The 27,649-nt window shown below is 40.5% G+C and overlaps 1 protein-coding gene across 1 annotated transcript in view; it reads right to left on the bottom strand.

Annotated features, from left to right (window-relative positions):
* The window catches only part of cacna1c (calcium channel, voltage-dependent, L type, alpha 1C subunit), a 147,532-nt gene that overhangs the window by 56,631 nt on the left and 63,252 nt on the right, over window positions 1-27,649 (bottom strand). The window contains exon 4 of the mRNA XM_044022299.1: window positions 143-282. Coding sequence (XP_043878234.1) covers window positions 143-282 — 140 coding nt within the window. The remainder of the gene's footprint in view (window positions 1-142; window positions 283-27,649) is intronic.

Raw genomic sequence — 27,649 nt, 5'->3', positions numbered from 1 at the left:
GAATCGATCAATTACATTCATGCAGAGCTCGGTATCTCTGACACGTCTTCTATCAAACTGAATAAATTCACTGGGACTATTAAAGGACCGTTTAACAACATTTCACAGCTTTGTTCAATTCTCTGTGCCTCCGTTCACTCACCCTACGACTACGATGATGAAGTCGAGTAGATTCCAGCCGTTCCTCAGGTAGGCGTTCGGGTGGAAGAGCAGGCCATAGGCTATTACCTTCAGGAACGCCTCCACTGTAAAAATGATGAGGAACAGATACTCCACACGTTCCTGTGGAAAAAGACACAAAACATAAGACAGGTCCATTTATTTGTCCCACAGGGCAGGATGTAGAAAGTCTTATTATGACAGAGTGGAGAAACATTATAAAAAGACTGAGGAAAGGCTTTGGGTGAGTCATATTTATAATAAGATGAGTAAGTTACATATGGAAGTGAATACTGTTAACAGGATAACATACTGTGCTGTAAGATATTTGGGCTTAGCAACACACATCCATCATTACTCAACCTCTCTGGGTTTATTAGCTAGAACAAGACATTGTGCTGTTAATCTTTGTATGTGTGTATTTTCTTTTCTTATGCGTAATTACTTTTGCGAGAAACTTTATTTGTCTAAATTGTAATCAAGTACACAATCAAAGCATTTGGATTATTTAGACACAGCAGCTCTCTTCCTGTCCTACACACACACACACACACACAAACACAAACACATACAGTACACACACAAAACAAGGCTCGCACAGCTATCCTTTTAAGGACTTGCATTGACTTCCATTCATATGGACAGCCTTCACAAAACCTTATCCCTGACTGAAACCCATTTATTAACCGTAAACCTAAAATAGAGTTGTGAAGAACTGACAAAATGTCCTCACAAAGACAGGTTTGAATCAAAATTTGTCCTCACAGCCTACTACAGACATGTATATGCACACACACGCAACTCTTTCGCTACAGGGTTCATCTTAGACTGTTGTCATAGTAATGACCCCTGCCAAACGGGGTTCTGGGAAATGTCCTGAAATGGCCCCAAGAGAGAGAGAGCGTGTGCGCAAGAGAGATTATACAACTTTTTGGCCACTGAAAACTTTCAAAGAAATGATTCATCCACTTTATCGTCTCTCACATCTTCCTTCTCATCCTTGCCAAGCTAAAAAAATTGAAGTTGGATCAAAGCAATGGTGCAAAACTGTGTAGAGCCTGCATAAAACAAAACAGTAGCAGCCTCGCTCTAGCTTTCTAGTACATACCTGTAATATGAAAATGTATTAAGAGCCAACCAGTGCCCATTAAACTTATTCCCTGTTTCACACACTCACAGAGGGTCAGGGGCTTGGGACACAAGGTCAGTTAGGGTCTCATTAGACTACAGCTCCCTTGTGAAGGACCAGTTCAACCTGTGTCTGAAGGGACTGAGCATCTCTTTGTGTCCAAGAGACGTACACAGCACAAACATAAGTTTCCAAATTCCAAATACATATAAATTGTGACTTTATTACTCTTTTAAATGGCATTTTCAAGACGCTGAATATGTAACACGAAGTTTAAGTTCTCAAAATGAGTTACTGTTAAATATGTGTCTTTACTGCCTTGTAAAAACAAAGGGGGGGGGGGTTGTTAACTTTAAAAGTCCATGTTAGTGTTGGGTGAGCTCATGTATACAGCTGCTGTATTCACATTTGATGTTCACGCTAATGTGGCTTTAAAGCTAGTCCAGCTAAAAAAACAGCATGGAGAAGCATTGTGCGGACTACCACTACCACCAGGCCACTCACACACACACACACACACACACACACACACACACACACACACACACACACACACACACACACACACAGACACTCATATTAATGTAACCACTGTTTTGACACAACAGCTGTGGTATCATTGTCCCATTTGGGAACTTAATTTTCTTGCACAAAGCTTACAAGGGTGTTTATACTTGCACTGAATCAAATAGAACTTGTGTATTCATGTAAGTTCAGCTATTCTTCGATATTCCTAATGCTGTTATTATCACAAAAACTGCAAATTGGAAGTGTTTTCCCCCCACACTTGGAAATGCTTGAGAGAGCAGAGAACGACATAATACTGAAGATAGTCTGGAAGACAGCTGTACTGTAAATGGGCTGCTCGGAAATTGTATTAAACTTTGTCTCCTGACTCGCTGGCTCTAAACTCCTTTCATTTGAATTCAAATCCATTTCTATTTCTCTATTCACATGAAACCACCCAGCTCTCTTTCCCTCTTGTGCGTGTGAGTCAGTTTCAGAGGCTCATGAATCGATAGTTTTAATATTCAGAATTTGTATTGCAGAGTGACTGTCCACCACACATTACAGACAGACACACACAGGTAGGGTATCTGCTGATGACAGGCAGACAGTGCGGCGCTCGGAAGAATAAAGCAGAGAAAAGCATATGGTAGGAACAGCTCAGCCTGACACTCGCAATCACACACACACTTCTCTTTCTCCTTCCCTTCCGTTCATACAGACCCGCGAAGGATAAAATCCATAAGGGGCAGCAAAGACTAATCTGGTTACTGAGTGATTTGAAAGAGAAAAGATGTCCGAGAGAGAATGCAAGAGAGATAGATGGAGAGAGACTATAGAGACAGACTGAGCAAGAGGAGGAGGCAGACAGAATGACAGAAAGGTGAGTATGTGGGAGCAACAATTCAGTTATCTGTGATAGGTCAAGCAAACCACCTATCCATCAGCTAGGCCAATCAGATTATAGTATCGACATTTTACCATACAGCGAACAATGTTTCCATTCACTATGACCTTCTGTGCATGTGTGTGCGTGTGTGTGTGTGTTGCAAAACAGGATTAGCCATTAAGCTGTTTTTGAAAGTTTCCACCGACACATCACAGTCCAGTGCATGTTTCTTCTTTCATACCAACTTCAATAGATGGATAAGACAAAAAAAAGACGTAAACAAACAACCAAAAATGTAACCATCACAACACAAGACCACTGGAGTAACATTTGTTATTATTTCAAAACGGATTGTTTTTCTCACACATTATCCACAGAGAAAAGTGTTCAGGGTTAAACTGTAATTCAGGTCTCGGTCATCATTGCCAAAAGAATGGGCTGCAACTTACAATTGTTTCCGAAATCAATTCATTTGTGCCAAACTGCCATTTACTGTATTTAGAGCTCTCAACAACAGTGAATCAAAGTGTGGCAGCAGGTAAATAATGCAGGTTTGGAAAGATTTATACTGCACCTAAGAAAATGGAGTGAGAAAACAAACATGTAATAAAGTGTGGGTTTACTTCAACTTATTTTCAACTTTTGGTGATTATTTCAATGTGGTCTAATGAGTCAGCTACAAATGAAAACCTGCTAAACAAAGAGTGACATAAGCTATTCTTCAGGTTAGGTGGTAAAAACATCTAAGTCATATACTCCATCATGTAGGATTTAGGATGAAATGGTCAACTATTAAAAAGGCTTTTAAGTAGAGTTTGTCAAAACTTGACTATGTCATTGCAAACTCCTAATTCTTTCTCTCCATCTCTCTCATCCCTCACCTCTGCTTCTTCTTACTCTGTCATTCCTCCTCTTCCCTCATCTCGCTCTTTCATTCACTCTCTCTCTCGCTCTTCTTTCTCTTTCTCTGTGTTTGCCAACCAGAAGTTACCATAGAGACGAAGATGGGTTCCAACATTACCATGGAAACTGGGCTGCAGCAACGACAGCAGCAACAGCCTCTCTCTCTCTCTCTCTCTCTCTGACACACACACACACACAGATTAATATTATACCCAGAATATCTCCTGTATGGTTCTAATTACTACTCGTCTGACAGCATGTGTATTTCCTAGTGTGTGTCTGTGTGTGCACAAATGTATACCATTGTTGTTTATGTTAAAAACAAGGTGTAAAACACAACTATGTGCGTTGTGTTCTTGTACATGTGTGAAAGTGTGTGAAAGTGTGTGTGTGTGTGTGTGTGTGATCCATTATCACCAGTTTCTAGAATCAAACTTAAGTCGAATTTGAAAGTTTGCGTGTGTGACAACATCATGTAATCTGCAGCTCGCTACAAAATGTGACCGGAAAAACAAAACACCCACACTTTGTGTACAGCATATAGAAAAAGGTAAACAACTCTAATTATGGTCTAATATATATTTACTTGGTGGGTTTTGGAGGAAAAAAAATGGTGGAATTTGAAATTTGGTTTAATTGCTACAGAATGGAGACAAATAAAGACTTTTATTCAAAGTTGATAACAGTAATTAAGTTTATCCTTGAACTAATATACACAACAACCTCATAAATGACTACCTAAACAGTAAAAAGTGTCGATACAAGTTTCTAATATGGGTGGGCAAAATAAGTGAGATGAACTACTTTTATTTATTTTTTTCTTTTAGAGGAAAACATATTGTTTGCTCCTTGGGTAGATTTTTCTGTTGAATCATGTTTTTTAGTTACCATCTGCCGTCTCACTCACTGGCATTACATGGTCAAACAGGTCTCAAAGCATAAATAAAGAATGAACACTGGGATAGAAAAACAACAGGGCAGATTCTAACATTTATTATTTCTTCATTACAAAGGAGTCAAATGATATTTTTATTTATATTCAGGTCAGGAATCAGAAATCCAGATGTTTTGCCAAAACAACAATCCACCCTAGCGGGATTACTGGGATGCTACAAGGTATATTAATGTGTTACTTAACACATGAGAATGAGTGCTTATTTAACATGTCATGCAGAAACGAAGGATGACACAACAATGTAAGTACACCTACAAAACAAAGAGGAATATTCAGCCTTTTGCCACAGTGTGCACCGACAGCTGAAATTATATCATTTGATGGATAAAATTATTATGTCAGAAAAAGAGTTTAACGCACCAATTTAATATGATCAAAATCCTAGAGGCCACCACCAGCACTGTTTGATTTACGCTGCCACGTTCAACCTCTCAAGTCTCATTAACAAACCTAAGCTCCAATCTATCAGCCTCTGGATAAGGATTATGTTTGATTAAAGATTACACTTATGTGGACGTGCATGTGCATGTGTGTGTGACTGCGAGACAGAAGGAAAGAGTAAGGTTTTATTATGGATCTGACCTGTTAAAAAAACAACAACCATACAACCCATAAACTTTAACATACAATGCGACCATGTGCTGCAGCTGAGACACATTTGTCTTTTATTAGGAAATCATATTCGTCCATCCATCTTCTACCGCTTTATCGTCCACATGAGGGTCCCGGAGGCCACCAGACCTGGACAGGTCGCTGGTCCACCGCAGAGCACACGTACAGAAATGAACAATCATTCACACTCACGCCGATGGTAAATCTAGAATGTCCAATGAACCTCTGCATGTTTTTGTTCCTGTGGGAGGAAACATGCAAACTCCACACAGAAAGGCCCGAACCGGAATTCCTACGGGCAATCTTCTTGCTTTAACGCAACAGTGCTAGCCACATGCACCACCGTGTGGCCATATTAGACTGCAATATTTAAAAAATGTAAACTTCATACCCATTCACATCCTTATTATGTGTTTGCATTGTATGTAATGTGATCTCGAGTGTCGAGAAAGGCACCGACAATAAAATGTATTGTTATCATTATTATTATCCCCTTGGGATTAAGTGTTTTGATCGGTGGCATGTAGAATCGAATCCTCGACTTTCATGTTGAAAGACGACTTGCTCTAGTCACTCACAGTTTATAAAACCATTGCTTTTTTTCCCTTTTTTTTCCTGCATGTTTCCACCGGTAGTCGGAGTATTAAAGTTTACCTAAAGACACAAAGTCCTGTTTCCAGGCAACAGGCAGTGTCACTTCCAAAAGAAAGAAAGAAAGAAAGAAAGAAAGAAAGAAAGAAAGGAAGGAAGGATTTTATTTGTGGTATTTATAAAATAACACAAAAAAACTATTAATTATTGACTAGTTTTACTGGTGACTTCATTATGTCTGTCTTTTCACAAACACATTTCTTCTTCTTCTACAGAACAAATGTGTTTGCTACCTGTTGAAGCCATTTTGTCTATTTTTTTTCAAGGGCAGCTTTTGAGGAGAAGGTGTGACTCCATGTGTGAATCCATGGCCTGAAGACAGTGAAAAGGCCAAGGGGAATATTAATTGGTAATAGAATTTCCATCAACAAATCTCACCCAAAAAAAATGCCACATGCTTTCTCAGTTTGTCCTTGTCTCACACTGAAAATGTCAGAAGCTATTTATTTCTTCCTTCATCAATTTCTCTTTCTCTTGTTCCCACACATGCACAAACAAAGAAACCTGTAATCTGCCCACCTCCAGGTTCAGCCTCCCTGTCAACAAGCCCCATCCCTGGTGAACTGTGTCAGGGAAAACAGACAATCACAGAGCTATACTACCAACATGTTTCATTGATTTGCTTTTTTCTGACTCAAAATCAGAAATACTTGATTGATCCCCAGGGGGAATCTGCTTTTCCTGACCTATAGGTCTGAAGCCAGAGGGAGGAAGACACAGGAAACACCCAGGACAGGTCACCACCACTCACATATAGGGCCCTATCACCCAACACACAGTCTTACACCCACAGAATAAAATCCTGACAGTAAATCAAACATGTCTGCAAATAAAGAATGAGGTGTGGAAAAAATGGACAAAAAAATTGCAGAGAGAGAGCGAGAAGAAAGAATTCAAAACAGAGGAAGAGGAGAGAAGAGGAAGAAACACTGAGAAATGGGTCTAAAAATATAAGAACACAGGAGCATAAATCATCTCATACAGACAGCCGGGAGGGGGGTGTATTAGTGAGTGTGTGCATTAATGTGAGAAGGTGAGTATGCTACCTGGCGCCTAAGGGGGGACGATAGCTGGTACCCTTGAGAGTGGAGGAGGAGGATATAAAGCAAGAAATAGCAAAAAAAAAAGATAGCGAGATACTGTATAAAGACAAATACAAAATGAAATGGGAGATAAATAAGATTTTCTTTCTTGGTTTAAAGTCATTCATTCATCCCGGCGAACAGTACACTCGTTTTTCTTCCTGTATGAGGTAAATGCATTCTGGTGTGTGTGTGTGTGTGTGTGTGTCTGTCCTGACTTATCACGACTTATTCTACCTCCTGCCGCACTGGCAATGAGACCAATGCTGTGCAGTCACCACACACACACACACACACACACACACACACACTGATAAAGTAAAAGACCTGAATAGTATGAGGTGTAAAATGATTCAGCACACTAAGCTGTTCACGTATACACTATGAAAATGTACTTTGGCGGCAAACAAAATGTCACAACACACCATCTCATACACTTTAATCCGGGGTTTCTCAAAGGGGACCCACTGCTCTACATGTGTTAGATGTTTCCCCTGCTCCAGTACACCTGATTCAAATGAGTAGGTCATTATCAGGCTTTTGCAGAGCTTGATGACAAACTGACCATTTGAGTCCGGTCTGTTGGAGCAGAGAAAACATCCGAAACATGCAGGGCAGTGGGACCACAAGACTGGGACTGAGAAATCCTGCAAAGGTGTCATATTTGCTTCCTGTGGCAAACGGCTGAGGAATTGATTTGAAATTTGGAAATTTGGAATTGAAATTTACAGTCGGGAAATGATCAAATCAAAGCCTATATGTTCTGTTCACTAAAACTCTGCCTCTCGGTTTCTCTGTGGTCAGTGCTTAAGATTCTATACACGCACACACACAGGTTTGCACTATTCATTTTAAGACATTGCATTGACTTCCAATCATTTGGGCAGCCTAAACAAAGCACTACCCCCTACCTTAACCATAACAAGTTAATGCCTAATCCTAACCACATCTCAAATCTTAACTTGACCAGTTCCTCAGAAATGAAGTTCTGCCTCATTAGGACAAGGTTCTGGTCTCCCTGAGGACGACTGGTCCTGACAAGGTCAGTGTTTATGCCAGAACATGTCCCGAAGAGGTAACAAATACTAGAATTTGCTATGTGAAAACCTTAACTACATGAAATGACCACCATCAACACAGACACCTGACACGTGTCTCTATTGTGAGTGTATTGAATGGTTTGGTCAGATCTTTAAATACTCATGAGGTGATTGACATGAGTTGGCTGCATTGTTTGAAGTTCTCTATGCACACACACACACACACACACACACACTGCTTCTTACATGCACTGATTTGCATATGGAGTCAGACACAAGCAGTGTCACAAATGAATACAAAGTGAAGTGACACATAAGCACACAGATCACTGCAGCACATAAAGTTCACTAAACTGAAAGGACAAGATAGATTACTATACTCTGAAAGTCACTGTGTGACTCATGGTATGGAGTGTGCATGTGTATGTGCGAGTGTTGGAGTCATCTATCACTTCCCTTAGGTTGATCTTTTATTAAAAGTAAAAGAAACCGTAAAGAAAAGAGGAAAAAGTGCAGCAGGTTGTATAACAAGACCACATAGTTAGCTCATTCATTCTTTGGTCTCTTTCTTATCCTTGTTGGTCTTCTCCATGTCTCTCCCTGTGCTCCCAGTCAACTATCCTGTCTACATTCACAGGAAGAGAAAGAGTGGGTTGAATGAAAGGGTTGAACTAACAGAACAATCACAGAGACAAATAAAAGAAAAGGGAACAGTCCTGGTGTCAGAAAAAGACTGTAATCAAACACTTGCTGATAGGCAACCTGAATGAGGTCTACATTTGAATCACCAACCAGCTTTTTATCTAGTGGCAAACTAAATGAGATTCCAGCAATTCCAATTACAACATTCCTAGAACGCCATCTCTTCCGTATAATAGGGCATAATTGTGTTCTTTTCTTACATGCACATACACAGTCTTTTTGCACACAAAAAAAAATCATAAAAATGATAGATGAAGGACTTACACAATCATCAACAGCCCCGATTAACAACACACACAGTGACAATTTGCTGCATGCAAGAGGCGACTGCATTTTGCCTCCTAGCTTTTTCCATACTGAGATCAAACACTGTATTTGTCACAGATGTGCATGTGTGTCAGTCCCACAGTACTGACATTATGGTCTCTTTTGATATGATGCAGGATGGACCTAGAGCCGTGTGAGTGTAGGCAATGCATAGTGCAGTATATTAAATCAACCCTATATTTTGCAAATGGCCATTTATAGAAGGCAAATGATGCAATACGCAAAACTGATTTGCACGCTAGCTCTTGGTGATAGTGATTTATGACCATTTATGAAACACAATTGACTTGCAAGTCTTGGTGCTTTTTTGCAGTCTTCTTCTCAACATCTCAAATATCTTGCAGAGACAAAGCTTCTCCAGGATGATAATAAGCCATTCATCCACTTTTGCTCTCTCTCCATGTTGAATGGGTTGCATTGCTCCTATCACAACTAAACACACCATTCCGTCTCCCTGCAGAGCACTGGAAATCCCTGCCTCTCAATGACTGTGTTTGTGTACGTGTTGAGAATTGCTCCATCATTCTTCCCCTGGTTAATGTCCAGTAGAGCGAGACCAGAGCACGACTGAGTGAAAATAGGGACACGGAGAGATACAATGTGAAAACACTGATATCGGTGTGAGCGTCGATGTGTGTGTGTGTGTGTGTATATATACTGTATGTGTGTCCGTGCATGTGTGTTAAAGAAAATTACCTTTAAGGTGTGAATCCATTGCTTTAAGAGAATTGTAAATGATAAGCCAATAATTCCACACAACAGGTGTTCCCGTCTGTAAACAACACATGGTTTCCTTATAAGACTATTAGACTCACAGTGCAAGCTCAAGTCAACTAAACGGAACCTTTTGTTTTTGTTGTATATCTTTACTGAATTTAATGCAAATATTCATTATTTTAAACACAAGGTATAGGCTGTGACCTTCCCCTGAAGCTATTCTGTGACTGTATATGACCAGTAACTAATGATTTCATACTTAGTATGTTGCTCAGGATGACAAACAATTTTAATGGACACACTAAAACAGAAAACTATGACAATTACGTCTCTGGTTCCTTCATATATGTATATATATATATATATATATATATATATATATATATATATATATATATATATATATATATATATACATATATATAAAAGGTTCAGAAACAGGAACTCAACAACGATGGCTTTAAATGAACTCTGACTTCCGTGAAAACCAAGTATCTTCTCCTCTGACCTCCCAAATCCTTAGGGATGAATCATATGATTGAAGAGAAGAAAGCTTGTGCAGCTCTCCCACTGGCATAGCAATGCCACCATGACACCCAAATAGGATTAGCTGCTAACACCCACTCCCCTGCTGTTACCATAGTAGCACTGTTACCCACAAGCAATAAAAAAGACAAATATATAACTTCAAGACAGTGAAAAGTTAAATGGGAAAAAAAAGAAGGTAATTAAGATAAGAGTAGTGAGGGGACAGAAAAGAAAGGTTACCAACTTGTTTTTTTCCTGGTATTCAACATACTGTATTTGATTTTATTCTCGCACGTGTTAGCTGACAGGTGAGAACGAGCGGGAGAGCAAAACAGGAGAGATGGAAAGAACGGCTGAAGGGGACAAGGAGGACAAGGTTATTAACGAGAATGGATGGGAACAAAATTAAATCCTCGGGAAATCTCGTCACTTTGTCTCCTTTAACCTCAACAAAACCAAACTCTACCACCTCCCTCGAGCATGGGAAGGTGGCATAAGCAGCTTTCGACACTTGTCGAAAGCTGTGATGATGTGAGTTTGTCCGCTGCATTATGCAGTACGTAGGTATTCTTCCTAAACTGTGGAAAATGTCCATCACATGTTGTGGCCAAACACAGCATCAGCTAAATGCTCTATTATAGTTATTATAATAAACCTAAAATTACATTAGAGCACAGAATCCATTGCCCTTCCAGGATATCTCATCAAAACCACTTCATTTTCTGCCAACAACTCAACCAAGCAATTAAATGTTACAGCCGTGTATAACTTGTGTTTGTGAGTCTAATATCCAAAACTGATACTGATCAGTATTGAAACGCAAGCATCTGGTCCCAATAAATAAGAGACAGTTTCACCGACGTACAAAAAACAGACCAGGACGTTAGAGACACAGAGTGGGGAAAAAAAAGAGTGCAATATGATACTAAAAAAATGTGGAGAGGGAGGGAGATTGTGATGGAGAAAACACAACGGGGGGAAAAAACCTGAGAAAACCTGTGGAGCATCACATTAATTCAGGCTGAGCACTGAAGTCACACACACACACACGCACACCAACACACAATCGGCTGATCAATATCAGTTTACTCAGTTTATATAATCTGACATGCTCACTCTCACTCACTCGGCTCTGATCATTCATGCTGCTGCTGCTGCTGCTGCTGCTGCTGCTGCTGCTGCTGCTGCTGCTGCTGCTGCTGCTGCTGCTGCTGCTGCTGCTGCTGCTGCTGCTGCTGCTGCACCGACTGGTTATGCTGATTTATTCGTCAGGCACACTCGGCATCATCATGTTATGATTTCTTCCTAAACGTAACTTATGATAGCATCACTCTCCTCGTGCATTGTGAGATGCTGTGCGAGTCCACCGGGCTCTGCGCTGTATACAAAAGGGTCTGTAGTGTTCCTAATTCAACAGCAAAGCCAGATTAAAAAAAAACAAAAAAAACTGTATGATCCTGAGTTGAACACCGTCTTTTCTTTCCTCCTCTCGCTTAAAAGTATGAAGACATAGAATAAGTTTTCACAAGACACATGGATTAAGACGGACACTCTGTTCTGTTTTTGAGCAGTTTGTCGCTCTGTATGCATTTCCCAGATCAAAGGCATAACAAAGCACACGCACACACACACCACCTACACTTTCCCTTTCAGCTCAGTTGGGGGCAACATAATGGATGTAGCTTGTGACCCTGTTACATACCCTACAGACATGGCCATCATTAACCACATAAAAGACACACACACACACACACACACTTCAGTCATAACTCACTATCTCACAGAAATTCAACACCCACAGTCACCAGTCTATACTGCATAATTAGGGGACACCTCTGTGCATGTGCCACGCTATGTATGTGTGTGTGTGTGTGTGTGTGTGTGTCTCAACACAGTAAATAAAGAAATCCTGTGGTGTGCGGACAGAGGACAGAGAATGACAGTAAATGGGGAGAAAACTGGTATGGAAGACAGACAGACAAAAAAGTAAGGGAATAAAGATAAAAGATGAGTTTGTTTAAAACAAAAAAAGAAAAAAAAGAAAGTTTACACAAATGGAAAATTAATCATCAAACACTAGAATGATGTAACTTTCATCTGTCTCTGCCTGCCCTAACAGTGCTTGACCATTTACAACATTATCGGCGCAAGAAAGATATTTGTGACAGCTGGGTGTCACGACGATGGTTCCAACTTCCATAAACTTTGTCTAGATTGTTACATTGGAAAAAAAAAGAAGTGTTTTGGTGTTTTTGGTCACTTTTAGTGATTCAGCTAAAGTCCAACTATTGTGTATGGATGTTTTTTTGTACAACAACATAATGATTCAGAGCTTACTCTGGTGTGTGGGTTGTGTGAGTGTCCACCTTTTGTTTTTACCACATTCATCACTGTTATCCTTACTCTAACTTAAAAATCCTTACTTAGGTAAGTGTGAACTGACGTGTCCTTTAAAGCACTTAAGACTACTCTTGAGTTCACCCTGCAGTATCTCAGTATTTTATTGGGGGGTGTGGACAAAATGAAGAATAAAAATACCTTTCTTTCTCCTTCAATGTTTATTTCATTAACCTCTGGGTTTGGGATAGAAATAGAGCTGTTTGTGACCCTGATCACGGCTGCTAGAATAAAAATGATGCTGCCTAGACTTTGCAGTAGTGTAATATAAAATGATGAGGTGTTGTTTGTGTAACCAATCTAAAAAACAAGCAGCTTCTCTCAACGAGATCCATACACGTTTATTGTTATTGACACGAACGTCCAATTAAAGTTACTACAGCAGAAGAAAACAATAGGTCGTTTTCAGGTCTGCGGAACAGCAGAAAGTAGCCATAAAATAAAGAGATAAGGAGGTGCTACTTGTACTTGTGAGAAAGGGAACAACAGGTCGGCGATGGACAGCTGCGATGATCCAGTAATGTACAGCTTGTGAACAAACTGTAGAAAACGAATAAATGTGGGCTTTATTAGACCCAGCTGTCCAAAACCCAACATATTTACCCCAAATGTTTGCCCCATCCAGTATTCACCTTCAAAGAGTCATCAACCATCCAAAAAATATTGATTCATGTTCTGAAAACAGCTCTGGGGTGCTTTAGTTGTTAGGGGTGAATAAAAGTACCTTATATATTTCTGCTTTTACGTTTGTTTCATGATTCTGGTTCTGGAATTTTGGTAAAACTGAAAATCTGGTTAACTATACGTGTGTGAGTGTGAGCCATTCACATTAGAAAAACATGAATATAAAGATAGGAAGACAGAGGGGGAGGGACAACAATGGTGTAATATAATTATTAGTCTGGTTTCTCATGAGGTCCCTCACTGTCTCCTTGCCGCTTCTCTACCCTTGGCTTCACTGTCCGTGTGTGCGTGTGCGTGTTGAGTCAGTGTATGATGAGCCGTGAATGATAATGGATATTGGACTGTCAGACAAATACAAACATACAGGCACAGACATACGCTGCTTGGCCAGACAGTACTACATCACAAAGATACAAGGACATGCTGCTTTCTCTCTCCTCCCTCCCTCCCTCCCTCCCCTCAATCTGTTGTCAGTCTATCCCAAAAACACACTAAATTTCTTCCTCTGCCGCTCACAAACTTTTGTTTTTCTTCCTTTGTTTTAGCTGTGTCTTCTTTCTACATGAGAAGCCCTTTGGGATGTTGTTGCACTTTTTTCCCCCGGCCTGTGTGTTTGTGTTGGCCTCTCATTAACTTTCCATCCAGTGTTGTGATGTAAACCCCCCGCTGAGTCTGGCCGGACCAGCTCTCACACTCCATCCCTTTGTCATTATCACACTCTATGCTTACTCTCTGCTGCCTGCACAAACAACTATAATTCTTATAAAAACAGCAGTAAGTATGAACTATTCTCACATTGTTATAATTTGCTTAGCTGCACAAACTGGCATGAAATTTGAAACCAAACGTAATACTTGTTATATGCACACAGTCTACATGAAATCAGCATCACGGCAGAAACTAAACAGTATGAAGTTGTAAAACCACCGTGTAGTCCACTCTGGAGTAATGTGCCACACTCACATGCCAGTCACATAGCAGGAGATCCCAGATTTGATGAGTCACTGTTTTAGACTGCTTGGACGGTGACACAATTCCCTCGGGTTCAAATAAAGCACATTATTACTTTAATGGCAACATGTTTAGACACATTTGTTTTAGCATTTTCTGTAAGCAAACTTCTCAACTAACTGTCGCCACCACAGCCTGAATCTTTTTTCCCCTCTATAGGACGCACATCTGGAGGGCGAAGTGTTCTAATGGCTGGGTGATGTCACAAAGATGACCAAACACAGAAATACGTCACCAAGTAGAGGACAAACTGTGCCCGAATTAACACAATGACAAAAGCAGACACACAAACACAAAGAGTAGCTTCTCTATGCTACCGTGCGATCTTGCGATCCACCCTTGTGTGGTTTTGTCTTTGCTCTGTAAAGTACCTGGCGATAACATGTCATGATTTTACTAAAAGAATGAAGAGATAATTTAATTCAATATGGAAACATATTCACAATCATACCTGTCCTTCACTGTGTGTCCCTGTATGAGGGCAAACCAATGTCAGAACAGTGTCGGAACAAACAGCAACAACACAAAGAAAAGGGAGGCTGAAAATGAATTAAACACATGAGGAGAGAGAGAACAGAGGGAAGGGAAGATAGAGCAGAGGTTTCAGAGGCTTTATGATTACCTCTAATAACGTTAGAATGCTGCTTCTCCCATGATATCAAACATCTGCAAAATCAATTTATTCTCCCTTAGCATATGCCATAAACTTACATCCAAATCTAGCATTAACATTTCTAGACATACATTTATTTAAATATTAGCATTAGCTATTAGGTGTCAGAGAGTGATTGGTATTCCCTGTGTAAAACACACCAATCTCCAATTTGGAGGGGGGAAAAACTTAATGGAATTTTAAAAATAAACAATTACGAGTGCAGCAGCGATGTTGGAGACTATGTGGCCACATAAATGCAAAGGTAATGTACACAACTGCAACCATTCTAGTACAGACACCTTCAAGTTCTTGAAGATTGTTGTCAAGCTTCCCAAGGACCCCAGGAAGTGGTTGAAATGTCATCCTCCAAGTCTACTGTATATCAGCGGCAGCACATTGTAGACATCGTAGTGTTCATCTGTTATGAGCCTAGACCAATATGACGAAGAAGCCATGTCTGTCTTGTTCTTATAAATGCTAACTGAAAAATGAATAAAGAGAGAACTGGCATGCTATATGCTAAGTCATTCATTACCTCTGCCCTTTCTCTATCTGTCCTTACCTTAATCCAGCACCTTGATCATAATAAATCTCTTTGTTTTTCATCCACTGGTCTGCCTGTTCCAGTAATGGGTTCATTGTTCGCCTTGCTTTCCATCAAACCCTCCGCTCTGTGATGTTTGCCCATGTAGTCTGTCGTTCAACAAATTGATTTTGCTTTCTCCAAATCAGCTACTGCACCTCACTTTTCTGACATATTTGTGTGTATTTGTCCATCTACCCGTCGATATAAATGTACACCTTTCCCTCCATCGCTTCATCTTTTCCTCCAGAGCAAGCACATTAGTTCTGCTTGCTTGGTGTTCGATGGAGCCCGTCTCTCTCAGAGACCCCAGTGAAGCTGCCATTGAACCTGTGATTCATCAATCTCTCTACAGCTGGCAGGAAACTGCCGTGAGGGACGGGGTCCCTGCTGGCTGCCTTGAGCCAATATGGCTGATGGGGTAAGGGAAGGGTAAGGGAAGGGAAGGTGGAGCTCGGTGACACGGAGCCTTTGCAGACAGAGAGGGGATTGTGCACAGACATGGAGGTGAAGTAGGTGCCTGTGAAAATGGAGATAGGCAGGATTTATATCCTTGATTGTGTGTAAAAATGTGGTACTTGGCATTAGATACAATAACAGAGTACATCAACATGGCAAAGAGACTCTTTCTTCATCCTTCACTTCTAGAATTGCTCTTCTATTGTGTGGCCACCTCTTTTGCGCGTGTGTATGTGTGTGCGTCAGAGAGAAAGAGGCACACATGGAGCAAGGAGATTCTCATGGTAATAAGCTGAAACACTAAAAGCACAGTAAAGGGCACCAGGGTTAATAAGCATTCAACACATGGATTTATAGGGCTTCATCTAATCCACAAACTCACCTAGACAAACACACAAGACACACAAAGCCAGGTGTTCACACTCACACACAGTGTGGTACCCAAACGCATTCACAGTATCAGTGCCGCCACCACTCTATCGCTCAAAAATAGAGGAGAATATAAAAGGTAAAAAATGAAGAGTAGCACAGGGATAAAGAGGTGGAGGGAAGTGTGTTAATGTAAGCAAGGCTGCAGTAAAATAAGATGTCTGTGACAAATAAAGTTATAGATTATTTTCCCTGAAGCTGAGTCTCTGAATGAAGATTTGCTCAAAATATTTACTCCCAAAATATTGATACTGGCGCTGTATCCAAAAATCTGGGCAGATTGTCAAAAGAGCAGAAAACATCCTTTGCAACAACCCCTCTGCTTTGTAGTCATGATGTTTCACACTAACCCTCGGGAGCTGCCCAGTGTCACCACAGTCCTCCATTGTTGGCCTCTGTGCAGCTTGACTGAAGCAACTGGGGTTAAGTGTGTTACTTGAGGGCCACTCAACAAGAGGTGAAGATCCACAAGAGAGTTTTATTCATATTCATTCAGTTTCCCTGCCCAAGTCGTCCCTACTGATCTAACCACTTAATCCGTTCTGCTTCCTCAACTCTTTGCTTCAGTGTTATTCCCAGAAATCACCCTGGAAGTAACTTGAATTTAACTGTACTAATGCTGCAACTAACCACTGTTTTTGTCGACAGTCAACACATCTTACTAATCATATGTAAAGGTAAGGTCACAGTAAAAGCCACAAACGCTCGACAATCAACGTAGCAGAAGAATCACATGACTGAGCGATGTATCATCTTCTCCTGATGTTTCTTATAAAGATTGAACTGTGTGCTACTGTATTAATGAGACACAATCACACACATAGTCCTTGTTTTGTGAGGCTGTATTGACACATAGTTATGGGAAATCGTAATCCAACCTTCACCAGTGCCCTTGTTTGAGTGGGGAAACATTCCTGCAGTTTCTACATCCCAAACAGCATTGAATGTTTAAGCATGCTAGTGCTGATGATGATGTGACTGTCCATACTTTTGAGCACATAGTGTATCGTATAATCTAATCCAACAATCTAATCAGGATAAAGACTCCACTGACTTCTGGTTAAATTGTGCAATCCTCAAGTCATCTGCATGTAACAGCTTCTTGCAGACACATACACAAACCACAAGAACATGTTGCTTTTGCAATAAAGTCATGTAATGGCACTGAGCTCATTTTAGCTCGTTTTAAATAGTCTCCTTGGAGGAGGTAGATGTTGTCTTTTAAGCCAGCGCTGTTGATTTGTGAGTCTCCAGTGTATTGTCAGGGTTTGGTTTCAGTGAAGCAAGCAGTAGCAAGATGTCTTCACTTCATTTTATTTCACATTTTGTTCACTTTGTCATTTTTTTTTTCCTCCTTTAAGTCCTCTCGCCCTCTTTCTCACTCTTACATCTTGAAGCAATCTGTATTTTGGCAGGGAGACAACAGAGAGGCAACGGCACATGAAGAGAACATACCCACAATTCCTCTGCTGTGTCTAACACACACACGTACATCCACGGACACACGGACACACACCTACCACACGTGTCTATAATTCCATTGTGTTGGCTAGCTGGCAGAGAGCCTACTTCAGTGTTTCCAAGGCAACACGTATGTAAATTTAGCAACATTGTGTGTATACATGTGCGTATGTAAATATTTTATGAAAAAAAACAAACATTGAAAACATATGAGAATGCAATCGACACTAACATAACTCGAACTGACTGCAGCACTTTTTCTGCTGCGACAGCGCTGTAACTCCCCACAAGCCATTGCTCATGAAAATAATAAATGTACACATGAATGATGATGATGTTTGTGATGGAAGTTGTGTTTTCTACTGTGATGCTTTTGCACAGATGTCTTCAATTTCAATCTCTGTCCCCAGTTTGATGTTTTCATACTTTTTTGATACTGATGTGTTTTGTTTTTTAATATTTAACATAAAATATATCTTATCTGTTTCATGGTAATACTCTGTGGACAAGAATGAATGGTTTACACCAGGTCTGCCAAAGTTAGCCCGCCGGGGGGGGTTCCTTTGACCCACCAGACTGGAAAAAAAAAAATTATTTCAAATGTGGGGTGTAAAGTTCCCGAGCAAGCTGTAATGACCCGTTTTGGCACTGCTGTCTCAATAACCATTGGAAGTAGTACCCCTTAGGATCCAGCAGAGGGTGCTCGTACAATTTCTTACCATAGACGTCCTGTTTTGGGACCTGTACAACTGAGTGACTGAGGCAAAGGCAGCCGCAGCAGCGACAGCACCTTGGAGATTTAACCGCAGCTGGCACATGAATATCTGTGTGTGTGCCAGGGACATCAGTGCGCTCTGAGCCCGATCTCATCCGCTGGTAATATTATACATAAAAGGAGAGCCATGATCATGTTGATAGACTTGTGTTTCTGGCAAATAATATTAGAAATGAAGTTGGGTCATGTGCCTTGACTATTTGCTCTATGTAACATCATTGCATTTAAGCTGTCAGCGCTTCCTCCTGTTGTCTGTGATTTCTCGTTCAGGGAGTTTTTTGTAATTAAAACTGTACTGGGGGAGAGTGGGGGTTCTGAATGAATCACAGGTCATTATAAATGTATTAGAACTTTTAAGTGACAGCTCTACTAAAATGCTGGTGACTGATGGTAAAAGGACAGATAAAGAGTGATTAGAACTGATATGCACCGTGTTACCAGTGTTAAATGGTTTCCCTGGCATCTTGGAAGATGCATGTGCATATGTCTGTGATTATGCGGATGGGAGTTCGCAGTATGGTCAGCCAAGAGAGGGATTGTCCTGTGGGGTGTGTACATGTGCATTGTTTAAACAGGGAGCCGTCTCCCTTTCCTCAAATGATAAGTAATGGAATTAAAGCGAAACTCTGTTGGCAAGTTTCAGACACAGAAAATGCAAAACAGGATTTACACCTAATTTCATTATCCCTGTGTTCAATTTTTCCTCCCAAATACACACACACACACCACAGACAGAATAAAACTTGATTTATCAGGTCTACGTGAAGCTCCGACACACTGGGATGCTGCAGGCTGTTGTGCTAAATACGGTAAAATTGCAAACACTCTTCACAATGAGTATATTGCATACTTCAAGGATTTCGCTGGTATGAACGCAAAATATGTACAAGCATTCACATAGACATGAGTAAACTGCAGTAACAGTAGTTTGCATGATTTCCTTCCCTGAAGGAACTACCACTCAGGAGCGAGAGCTGGGGGGAACATTCTGAGGATGCACTCTGTCTCCTGGAATTCACAGTAAAAATCTGCTTGCATATGCTGGTGTGTGCTCGTATCGGTGCATCTGTCCTGCCCTGAACCAGCTGTTCTCCCCCTGATCTCATGTGCATTTATGGGTTACTAGAAAACCATATGTTGTGCTCAAAGTGAGGACTGTTGCCACTGTACTAATAGCTTTTTTTTTTTATCACGCTGAAGTGGAATAAAGAGAAAGAGACAGAGGAAAATGTTTCAAGAAAAGACAGCACAAAGGGAGAGAATGATGAAAGAGTGAAGCGTCACTAATGTTTCCTGCTAAAATATTCAGACTACTGCTGCATGATGCGTCACCCTGTCCTCACATACACAACATTCGCACACTAGCACATGTACACACAAAGTCCTTTCCGAGCCCCTCTACTCAAAGTCTCCCCCAGAGGAGCACATGGGAGCTGGCAGCCATAACTGACCATGCTGAACTTCCTGTATGCATGTGTTTCTACTCATGATTAATAATTTAGGACAGGAAACAGAACGTAAAAGACAAATCTGGGAGTTTATGCAATGGGTTAACGTAGCACAAAAGACCTGAAAACACAAACATGTGGTTGAGGATACATTAAACTGCCTAAATGTCACTTTTATTTCTTTAAAATTTAGACTTGGGATTTTAAGTATTTAAAGCTTGTAGTCGGTTCACAGGAACACCACAGCGAAAGAGGATCACTTGACAGATAAAGGCTAAAAGAACAGGGAAAGGACAAGCTGGACAGTCCATTTGACAGAAACAATTGGACTAAACAGAACAGAAAATGTCAAAGTTGTATGCTCAGAGTATGTTCTCAGTGTTGTTTTGGGCAGTTTTGATGAATATTTTGTTTATCCCTGACACGCTGTTGCCAAATTGTTAAATTCACACTGGCAGGTGGCTGTGAAATCAGCCCAAGAGAGGCTGCTTTCTTTCCCAGCCACACCTATGTCACCACATACACTCTGCATTCATTCCATAATGCAGTTTAAATGCAAAAAAATACAGCCCATATGTTAATGCTAATGCCATACTTTACATTAAAAGGTCAAACGAGCTCTGACAGCACACGTCCTTCACCCGAAACCACAGGAGCTGCCTCACTCCATTTCTGTCTACTTTTTTAATTTCATCATGAAATGAACTGCGGCTTTAATACATCACTATTCCCGTCACACATGTACACACACACAAGGTCTCAGGCATAAAGTTTTTAGAATCTTGATTGGATGCCGCAGTCCTCCACCCAGCAATCACATGATGGCAGTAAATTACTGTGGTGCAATATTGATTTTCAATCGGTAGATATCATACTCACATGTCCTCAAGCACACACACACATGCTAGACATAGGCACAGTAAGATATTACAGACACACACACTCTTGTACAGCATACTTAGTGAGGACACTCAAGGATATAATGCATTTCCTTGTCTTTACCCCAATCTTAACCATCACATCTAAATGCCTAAACCTAGTTCTAACCCTACAACTGGGTCTAACCCATAAAAAGCCCTTTAAAGTTGTGAGAACCAGCCAAAATTTCCCCAATAGGTCAACATTCTTTTCTCAAAATGATAGATTTGAATGAAAATGTGTCCTTACAGCCTACTATAGACATGTACACACAAACGCACAACATACAAATACATTCTAGGTTAATTATCGGGTAGATAAAGCAGGGTAATCCTGAATGACCGGATGAAGAAGAACTTTATGAATGTGCTTCTCTTCTCACACGCACACACACACACATACATGCAACTGTGATGAAGTCCCTCCAGAGACAAGTGTGTCCAATCCTCTTTTTTCTATCTAGGTCAGCCTCATACAAAAGTCTGCACACCTCTCTCCTCCTCTCTCTACATTACTTCTTCTCCCAGCTCTGTCCCAACATATTGCTCTCTACTGCTCTCTTTCTGTTTACCCCTTTTCTCTCTTTCTCTGTGTGTGTGTGTGTGTGTGTGTGCAAATGCTGACCAGTTTCAAGAGAGTTCCATTAATCCATTTGCCAAGGATAGGGTTAAAACGTTTTTTTGGGGGGTAACATGAGAATATGGCAATAAAATTTCCTGATATTCCTTTTTCACATAGCTGCCTGCAAATTACATTTAGGGGTTTTGCTGAAGCCAAGTGCAGAGTATTTTGGAAACATTTTGAAAGTAGAAGAAATGTCCTGTTGGTGGAAAGTCTATCTGTACAAAACAGCACCTGAGAGGAGTTTCCCACAGCCTCCAAACAAACTTAAAATATATGAGCTGTCCCTTCACTTACACTGCTGCACTGTAATCATATTTATATACTCTGATTTAATTGTATTTTATGACTTGTATATTGATTATCTTTACTGTGCCTAGTCCAAGGTTGTAACTTTGTTTGGATTTTCATGTTTTTTTTGTCAATTCTCTGGTTCAGTTTCTTGTCTGTTTTTCATTTGTTTTCGCTGTCCATTCAAATGCTGCATTGTAAGGGGTTTATCCAAATAAATCACATTTCAAATAATCTGAGTGTGTGGTGTATATGTGAATCTTCATGTGTATGCGTGGTAGGTTGTGATGATCGGCATCTTTTTGTCCTCCACAGACATTTTTCAAAGTGTCAAAGCGTCCTCTTGCTGAGGCATTTCAGGTTTTTTTTTCATGTATATAAGCTGATTTCTTTTCATCATGATGAGAAGAAATGACGTGTTTCTGGAAAGACACCTTGAATATCTTGATAGTTGTCTGCACGATTGAGCATTTGCATTCATACAGCAACTGACTTGTTTTCTAGACATTATTGTGCATAGGAAACTTTCAAACAATCACATTTGCTGCATGGACACAGAAAGACACAATGAATGCTGTATATATATGTGCAGTGCAAACTAAATCAGTCAAAGCCATTTGCTCTGTACAGCTGCTTCTGAAAGGGCCTTGAGCAAGACACTTAGCCACCAACTGGTACTGTGAGCCAACTCAGTAGCTATAGGGATGCACGACAAACGGGGAATTGCTCTGTTTCTCTGGCAAACCTTTCTTCAGTGTATAAATATTACATATAAATCCTCTTCCAATTATGCTATAATCTTCACAGGATCCATTTTGGCTGGTAGCATGAGCATATTTTATTTAAGGCGTGGATTTTCACACTGCTGTATCGTTTTATTAGAGCACACATTCAACAAACATCATGATGAAATGACCAGTGAACGCACAGGGAGGACTGCTTGGCTTACAGCCGAGACAGATGGACTATAACACCAGGCTAGGGCAAAACCGTAGCCCACAACGCCATGCAGGACAAACACACACACACACACACACACACACACACACACACACACACACACACACACAGCACACAGAACACAAGGAGATGGCCAGTCATTCCAGTCTCTCTGCCAAGGTCAGTGACCCACTGAGAAAGAAAGAAACATGGTTGTGAGCGTGTGCCTCCATACACACGTCTGATGTAATTGTACTTGACTAACATATCATTTAAATCTTTGAATCCTTCCAAGAATCATTTTAACATCCACCTTTGAAATGCTTATAGATTTAAAACATGATTGAGAATGATCACATGATATGAACGTGCTGTGCAACAGGGCGCGACCAGCTTTTGTTGTTTTCATGATGGTCACATTCTGTGATCACTGACATTTGGATTAGATTAAATTTAACTTATACAACATGGGTATGTCATGCTTTTTCACAGCAGATATTCTTGGGTTATTGGGTTCACTCCAGGTTCACTCCAGGGTTGAGAGAGCCAGACTCCTGCTATTGTTCAAGTGTAAAGAGTATAGGTCACACTAAATACTTGAAACGTAAACATGTACAGGCTCTTTTGTTTTGCCCAAAAAGGTTGTCATTTTAAAAGAGCGTTACATGTTTAACATACATTCTAAATGTGTTCCAATAAGGTGATTGAGAAATAACTATACTTACACAGTACTTTCAACCATGTATGCATCGGATTTTTCAAAATGACACTTACCATCAAATAAATTATTTGATTTACAGCCTGAACATTAAATCTGCAACAGCTGTCCTCCGTCTGCTCCCGGTTTGTGACTAAGACGCAGGTAAATGAGATCAAGACACTGCGATGTGTTGAGTTTGACTCATGACTGATGAGGAACTGAGCCCTTTGTGTCTGCAGCTAGCATGTCATTAAGCCTTGCTGAGGAAATTCCTCTCCAATTAGCCTTTCTGTGATATGAGGACCAGTTAAGGAGCGGGGCAGAGGAAGATCAGACCACCGAGGGTCGAAGCCACCATCTCACATAATAAACCCTCACCCGAAGATTCCCAATCAACGTGATTCAGTGCTGTAATTCATTCAGCGGCTACGTTTATGTCATTCGCTTTGCGCAAACCACCAAAAGTTATCACTAATCTCTGTATAGCGAACTTATCAGTGAACTGACATTAACTGACGTTTTCCCTGAAGCAATAATAGTTTGTACTGACACTTAAAAATGCATTTAGTTCCATTATTTGTCATTTCTTGCGACATCATTTTTTTTTAACCCACCTTTCACTTTGAATAAGGCTTCCAGCAGTGTTTATTCTTTCAAAGTCATAAAAAAAAGCAAGCCTCTCAAATTAATTTACACACAGGGAGCAGTCAGGTAGCTCAACAATGGCAATTACAGAGGAAGGAGTAGCAAGATCTTAAAAATAATGTCACTCGTAGAAACCTGTTGAGGCTGCATTTACGATGTTATGGTTTAAAGATGCAGGGACAAGACGCCCATGCTTGTTAACTGGAAATGTGTGTAATTATGAGTTTACCGTTTACCGTAAGCGCTCAAATGCTGGCCTCATAGTATTGTGTGTACAGAGGCGAGATTATCTCTCCTCTCCTCCCGCGCTCACCCCTCCTTCCATCCCTCTTTGCCTTTTTTGACTCACTAAAATGTCATCTTAACACCAAAGAGAACCCCTCTCTTTCTTTTGCTTTCTCATTGTGACACTTGTTCACCTTCTTTCTCCAAACATGGTAAACAGAAAAGAGCTGCACCATCACAGTTTGAGAATGTGTGTGTGTGTCGCTGTCAAGTGGTTGATAAACATCTCTCCCTCTCTCGGACACACTGTAACTAAACCCGTCTTCTTCACAGCCCATCTGTCTTTCTTGTGACTACAACCTAAAATTTGAGTGTGAAAGTCACAGAGTGGGGGATCACTTCTCATGGTTCTTATATACACACTACTGCACTCACTCACAATTTCTAAGAATTTGAACCACATCTTTCACACAATTAGAAGACAGCGCTGGGTTATAACCTGAGGGTGGAAAACCATAACAGCAGAAGTGACAGACGGCAAGAAGATTCTATGTTTGAACCCCAGTTCAACAAGGGCCTAATTTCTGTGTGGTGTTTGCATAATGCTTGCATGTGTTCGAAACTTCCTCTCCATTCTAAAGACATGCAGACTGGCTGTAGGTGTCTGTATGTTAGACTACTGACCTGTCTGTTACCCTGGAACTTTGCCTCTCTCACCCTCATGCCAGTTGGGACTGGTGCCTGCTCTCAGCTCAGCTCGTTCACAGGATAAGTGCTACAGAAAATTGGTGGACTAAATACAGCACAATATACAGTACAGTACAAAAACAACATCATTTATGATTATAAACGTCATAATTATGTGGTGCCTGATTCGTGCAACACATAATTATGACGTTTGTCCATCGTAGGGTGATCAGACAACAGATTATGGTTGGACGATTTAGGCAAAATACTGCAGTTGATTATCAACTCCATATATTCCAATGCAAGGAATCGGAACTTAAAAATATGAAAATAAGAGGACCTTTGATTGACAGAAAAATATAAACCCTTGGATTAAATGCATTGCAAATTGCAGCCTTTGTTATCTCCCTAGAATATTGACTTCCAAACTTCAGTATAAACTGCACAATAATTCTAAAGCCCTGATATTAACGTGCCTCTTGTAAGAAATCTCTTTTTTAGCATAATATTAACTCAATATTAACGCTGTTAAGTGTTCATTAGTGTTTGGAGTCAGTGGAGTGCATGTATGCATGCATGCATGAGTGCAAGCATGCTTTTTTTGCTGCATGCTCTGCGTGTGTACGAGTTGTCACATACACACCCCCGTCTCTGCAAATGTGAGGCTACTAAGCTCCATCACCAAGGAAACCAGCTTGTTGCCAGGTAGCAACAGAGAGAGAGCGAGAGAGAGAGAGAGGGGGGGAGAAACAGAAATAAAGCGAGAGAGATGTAGTGAGACAGACTCAGAAAGTGAAGATGGGGACACTAGAAAAAAATGACTGTGAAATCAAAGATGGAACTTTAATAGAAGTGACAATGAGCTAAAACATCATTTTTCCAGATGTGACTATAATAGATTTTTCCACACCAAGGGCTTCAGCAAATTTCAGTGTAAGGAAAGTTTCCTTTAGTGAACCATTTAATCAGTTAATTGACAAATTGTTTTCACACTTTGTTAGCCTTTCTCGCTGAAATCAAAATGTGCAGCAAATCCACAAGTATAGGTTAAGCAGCTAAAATGGAGCTGCCAGGATGCAAGCTTTCAGTGAAGGAAACAGAAGTGGTCAGCCATCTGCAATGACGTAACTTTAATCCATCTTTGCTTCCCCGCAAAGCTGCTTTTTTTTTTTTCCAATGAATTATCATACAATGTGCGTTCCCGTGTGCATGTCCCTGTCAAAGTGTTGGATATAATAGTTAAATCTGGCTTGTTTATGTCACACTCATTCAACAATGTAGAGGACATAGAGACCAGGTTACATCGCAGCTCTGGGCCAATAGCAAAGGTACTTTCTACTGACGATCTGATTCTCATTAGGAGCCGATTAAAAAACAGGAGATCAGTTTGTGTCGACGCATGTGTAGGCTGAACTCAAGTGACTTTTCCCCTTTTCTTTTTCTGTGCGGCTCGTCTATCTGAGTGTGATGATCTGTGTTTTAAATAATGGTCCATGAAGGAAGAGACCAAGAGAATAAACGACATTTCATTTTCTGTGTTAGATCATGACTGTCAAACACCTCCATTTTGGAAGGAACAAATATTAGGGAATAAAAGAATGTTAACCTGTTTTAAGAGGGACTTTCATTTCATACCAGCATGCTTAAACATACGCAATATCCCGCCTGATATGACACTGTCAAATTGCCAAACATGGCACACAAGCAGCTAAAGTAAGCGTTCAAATCATGACACAGCACATTCAGACATTTAATATGACATTGCATGTTTACACTGCAGCAGAGCACAGAGAGAGTCGGAGGGTGGGGGCTCACCAGTGAATTGAAGATGGCATTTTAATTAGATCAGGGAGCAGAGACAGAAAGAGCAAGGAAGGGAAAAGAGGGAGAAGTAAAGAGATAAGAAGCAGAGAGCGATAGAGAGAGAGAGGGAGAGAGAAGACGGCAGGCGCACGAGGAGAGAAAAGGAGCACACTTTCATGTGCATCACACACACTGGATTATCTATACAGTAAGTGGTAAAGCGTCGTCTTTCATGGGTTTCGCCCGTGATAATGAGCTGTAACACTGCATTGAAGCAAAATGGGTTATCTGCGCGACATGACTGCAAGCTGGATTCAAACAGAATGTGGAGTTCAAACATTTACCGTAGTTAAAAACTGAGGATACACACACATACACATATACATATATATATATATATATATTCTGAAACACTGTGCTTTAAGAAGAGGTAACAATTAAATTCACAAGAAAAGCACTAATAAAACGTTCCACAGAAATAATCTATCACAAAAATATAGTATTCCCATAGTGAAAGCTATGAAGTTTGGATCGACAATGACACATGTTAGTTAATTCAATTACAGACAGATGTTTGACCACATTAAACATCTATATAATCTATACAACAGAGAAAAAGAGATGTAAGGGAAAACTGGGAGGGAGAGACATGAAGAAGAGACGGGCAATGGAACGACGTAGAAGGAAATTTAGCGTCGGTAGCTATGATTTTCTCCC

Source organism: Solea senegalensis, linkage group LG3, assembly GCF_019176455.1.
Source record: "Solea senegalensis isolate Sse05_10M linkage group LG3, IFAPA_SoseM_1, whole genome shotgun sequence".
NCBI lineage: Eukaryota > Metazoa > Chordata > Actinopteri > Pleuronectiformes > Soleidae > Solea > Solea senegalensis.
This window is presented reverse-complemented; position numbering and strand designations above follow the sequence as displayed.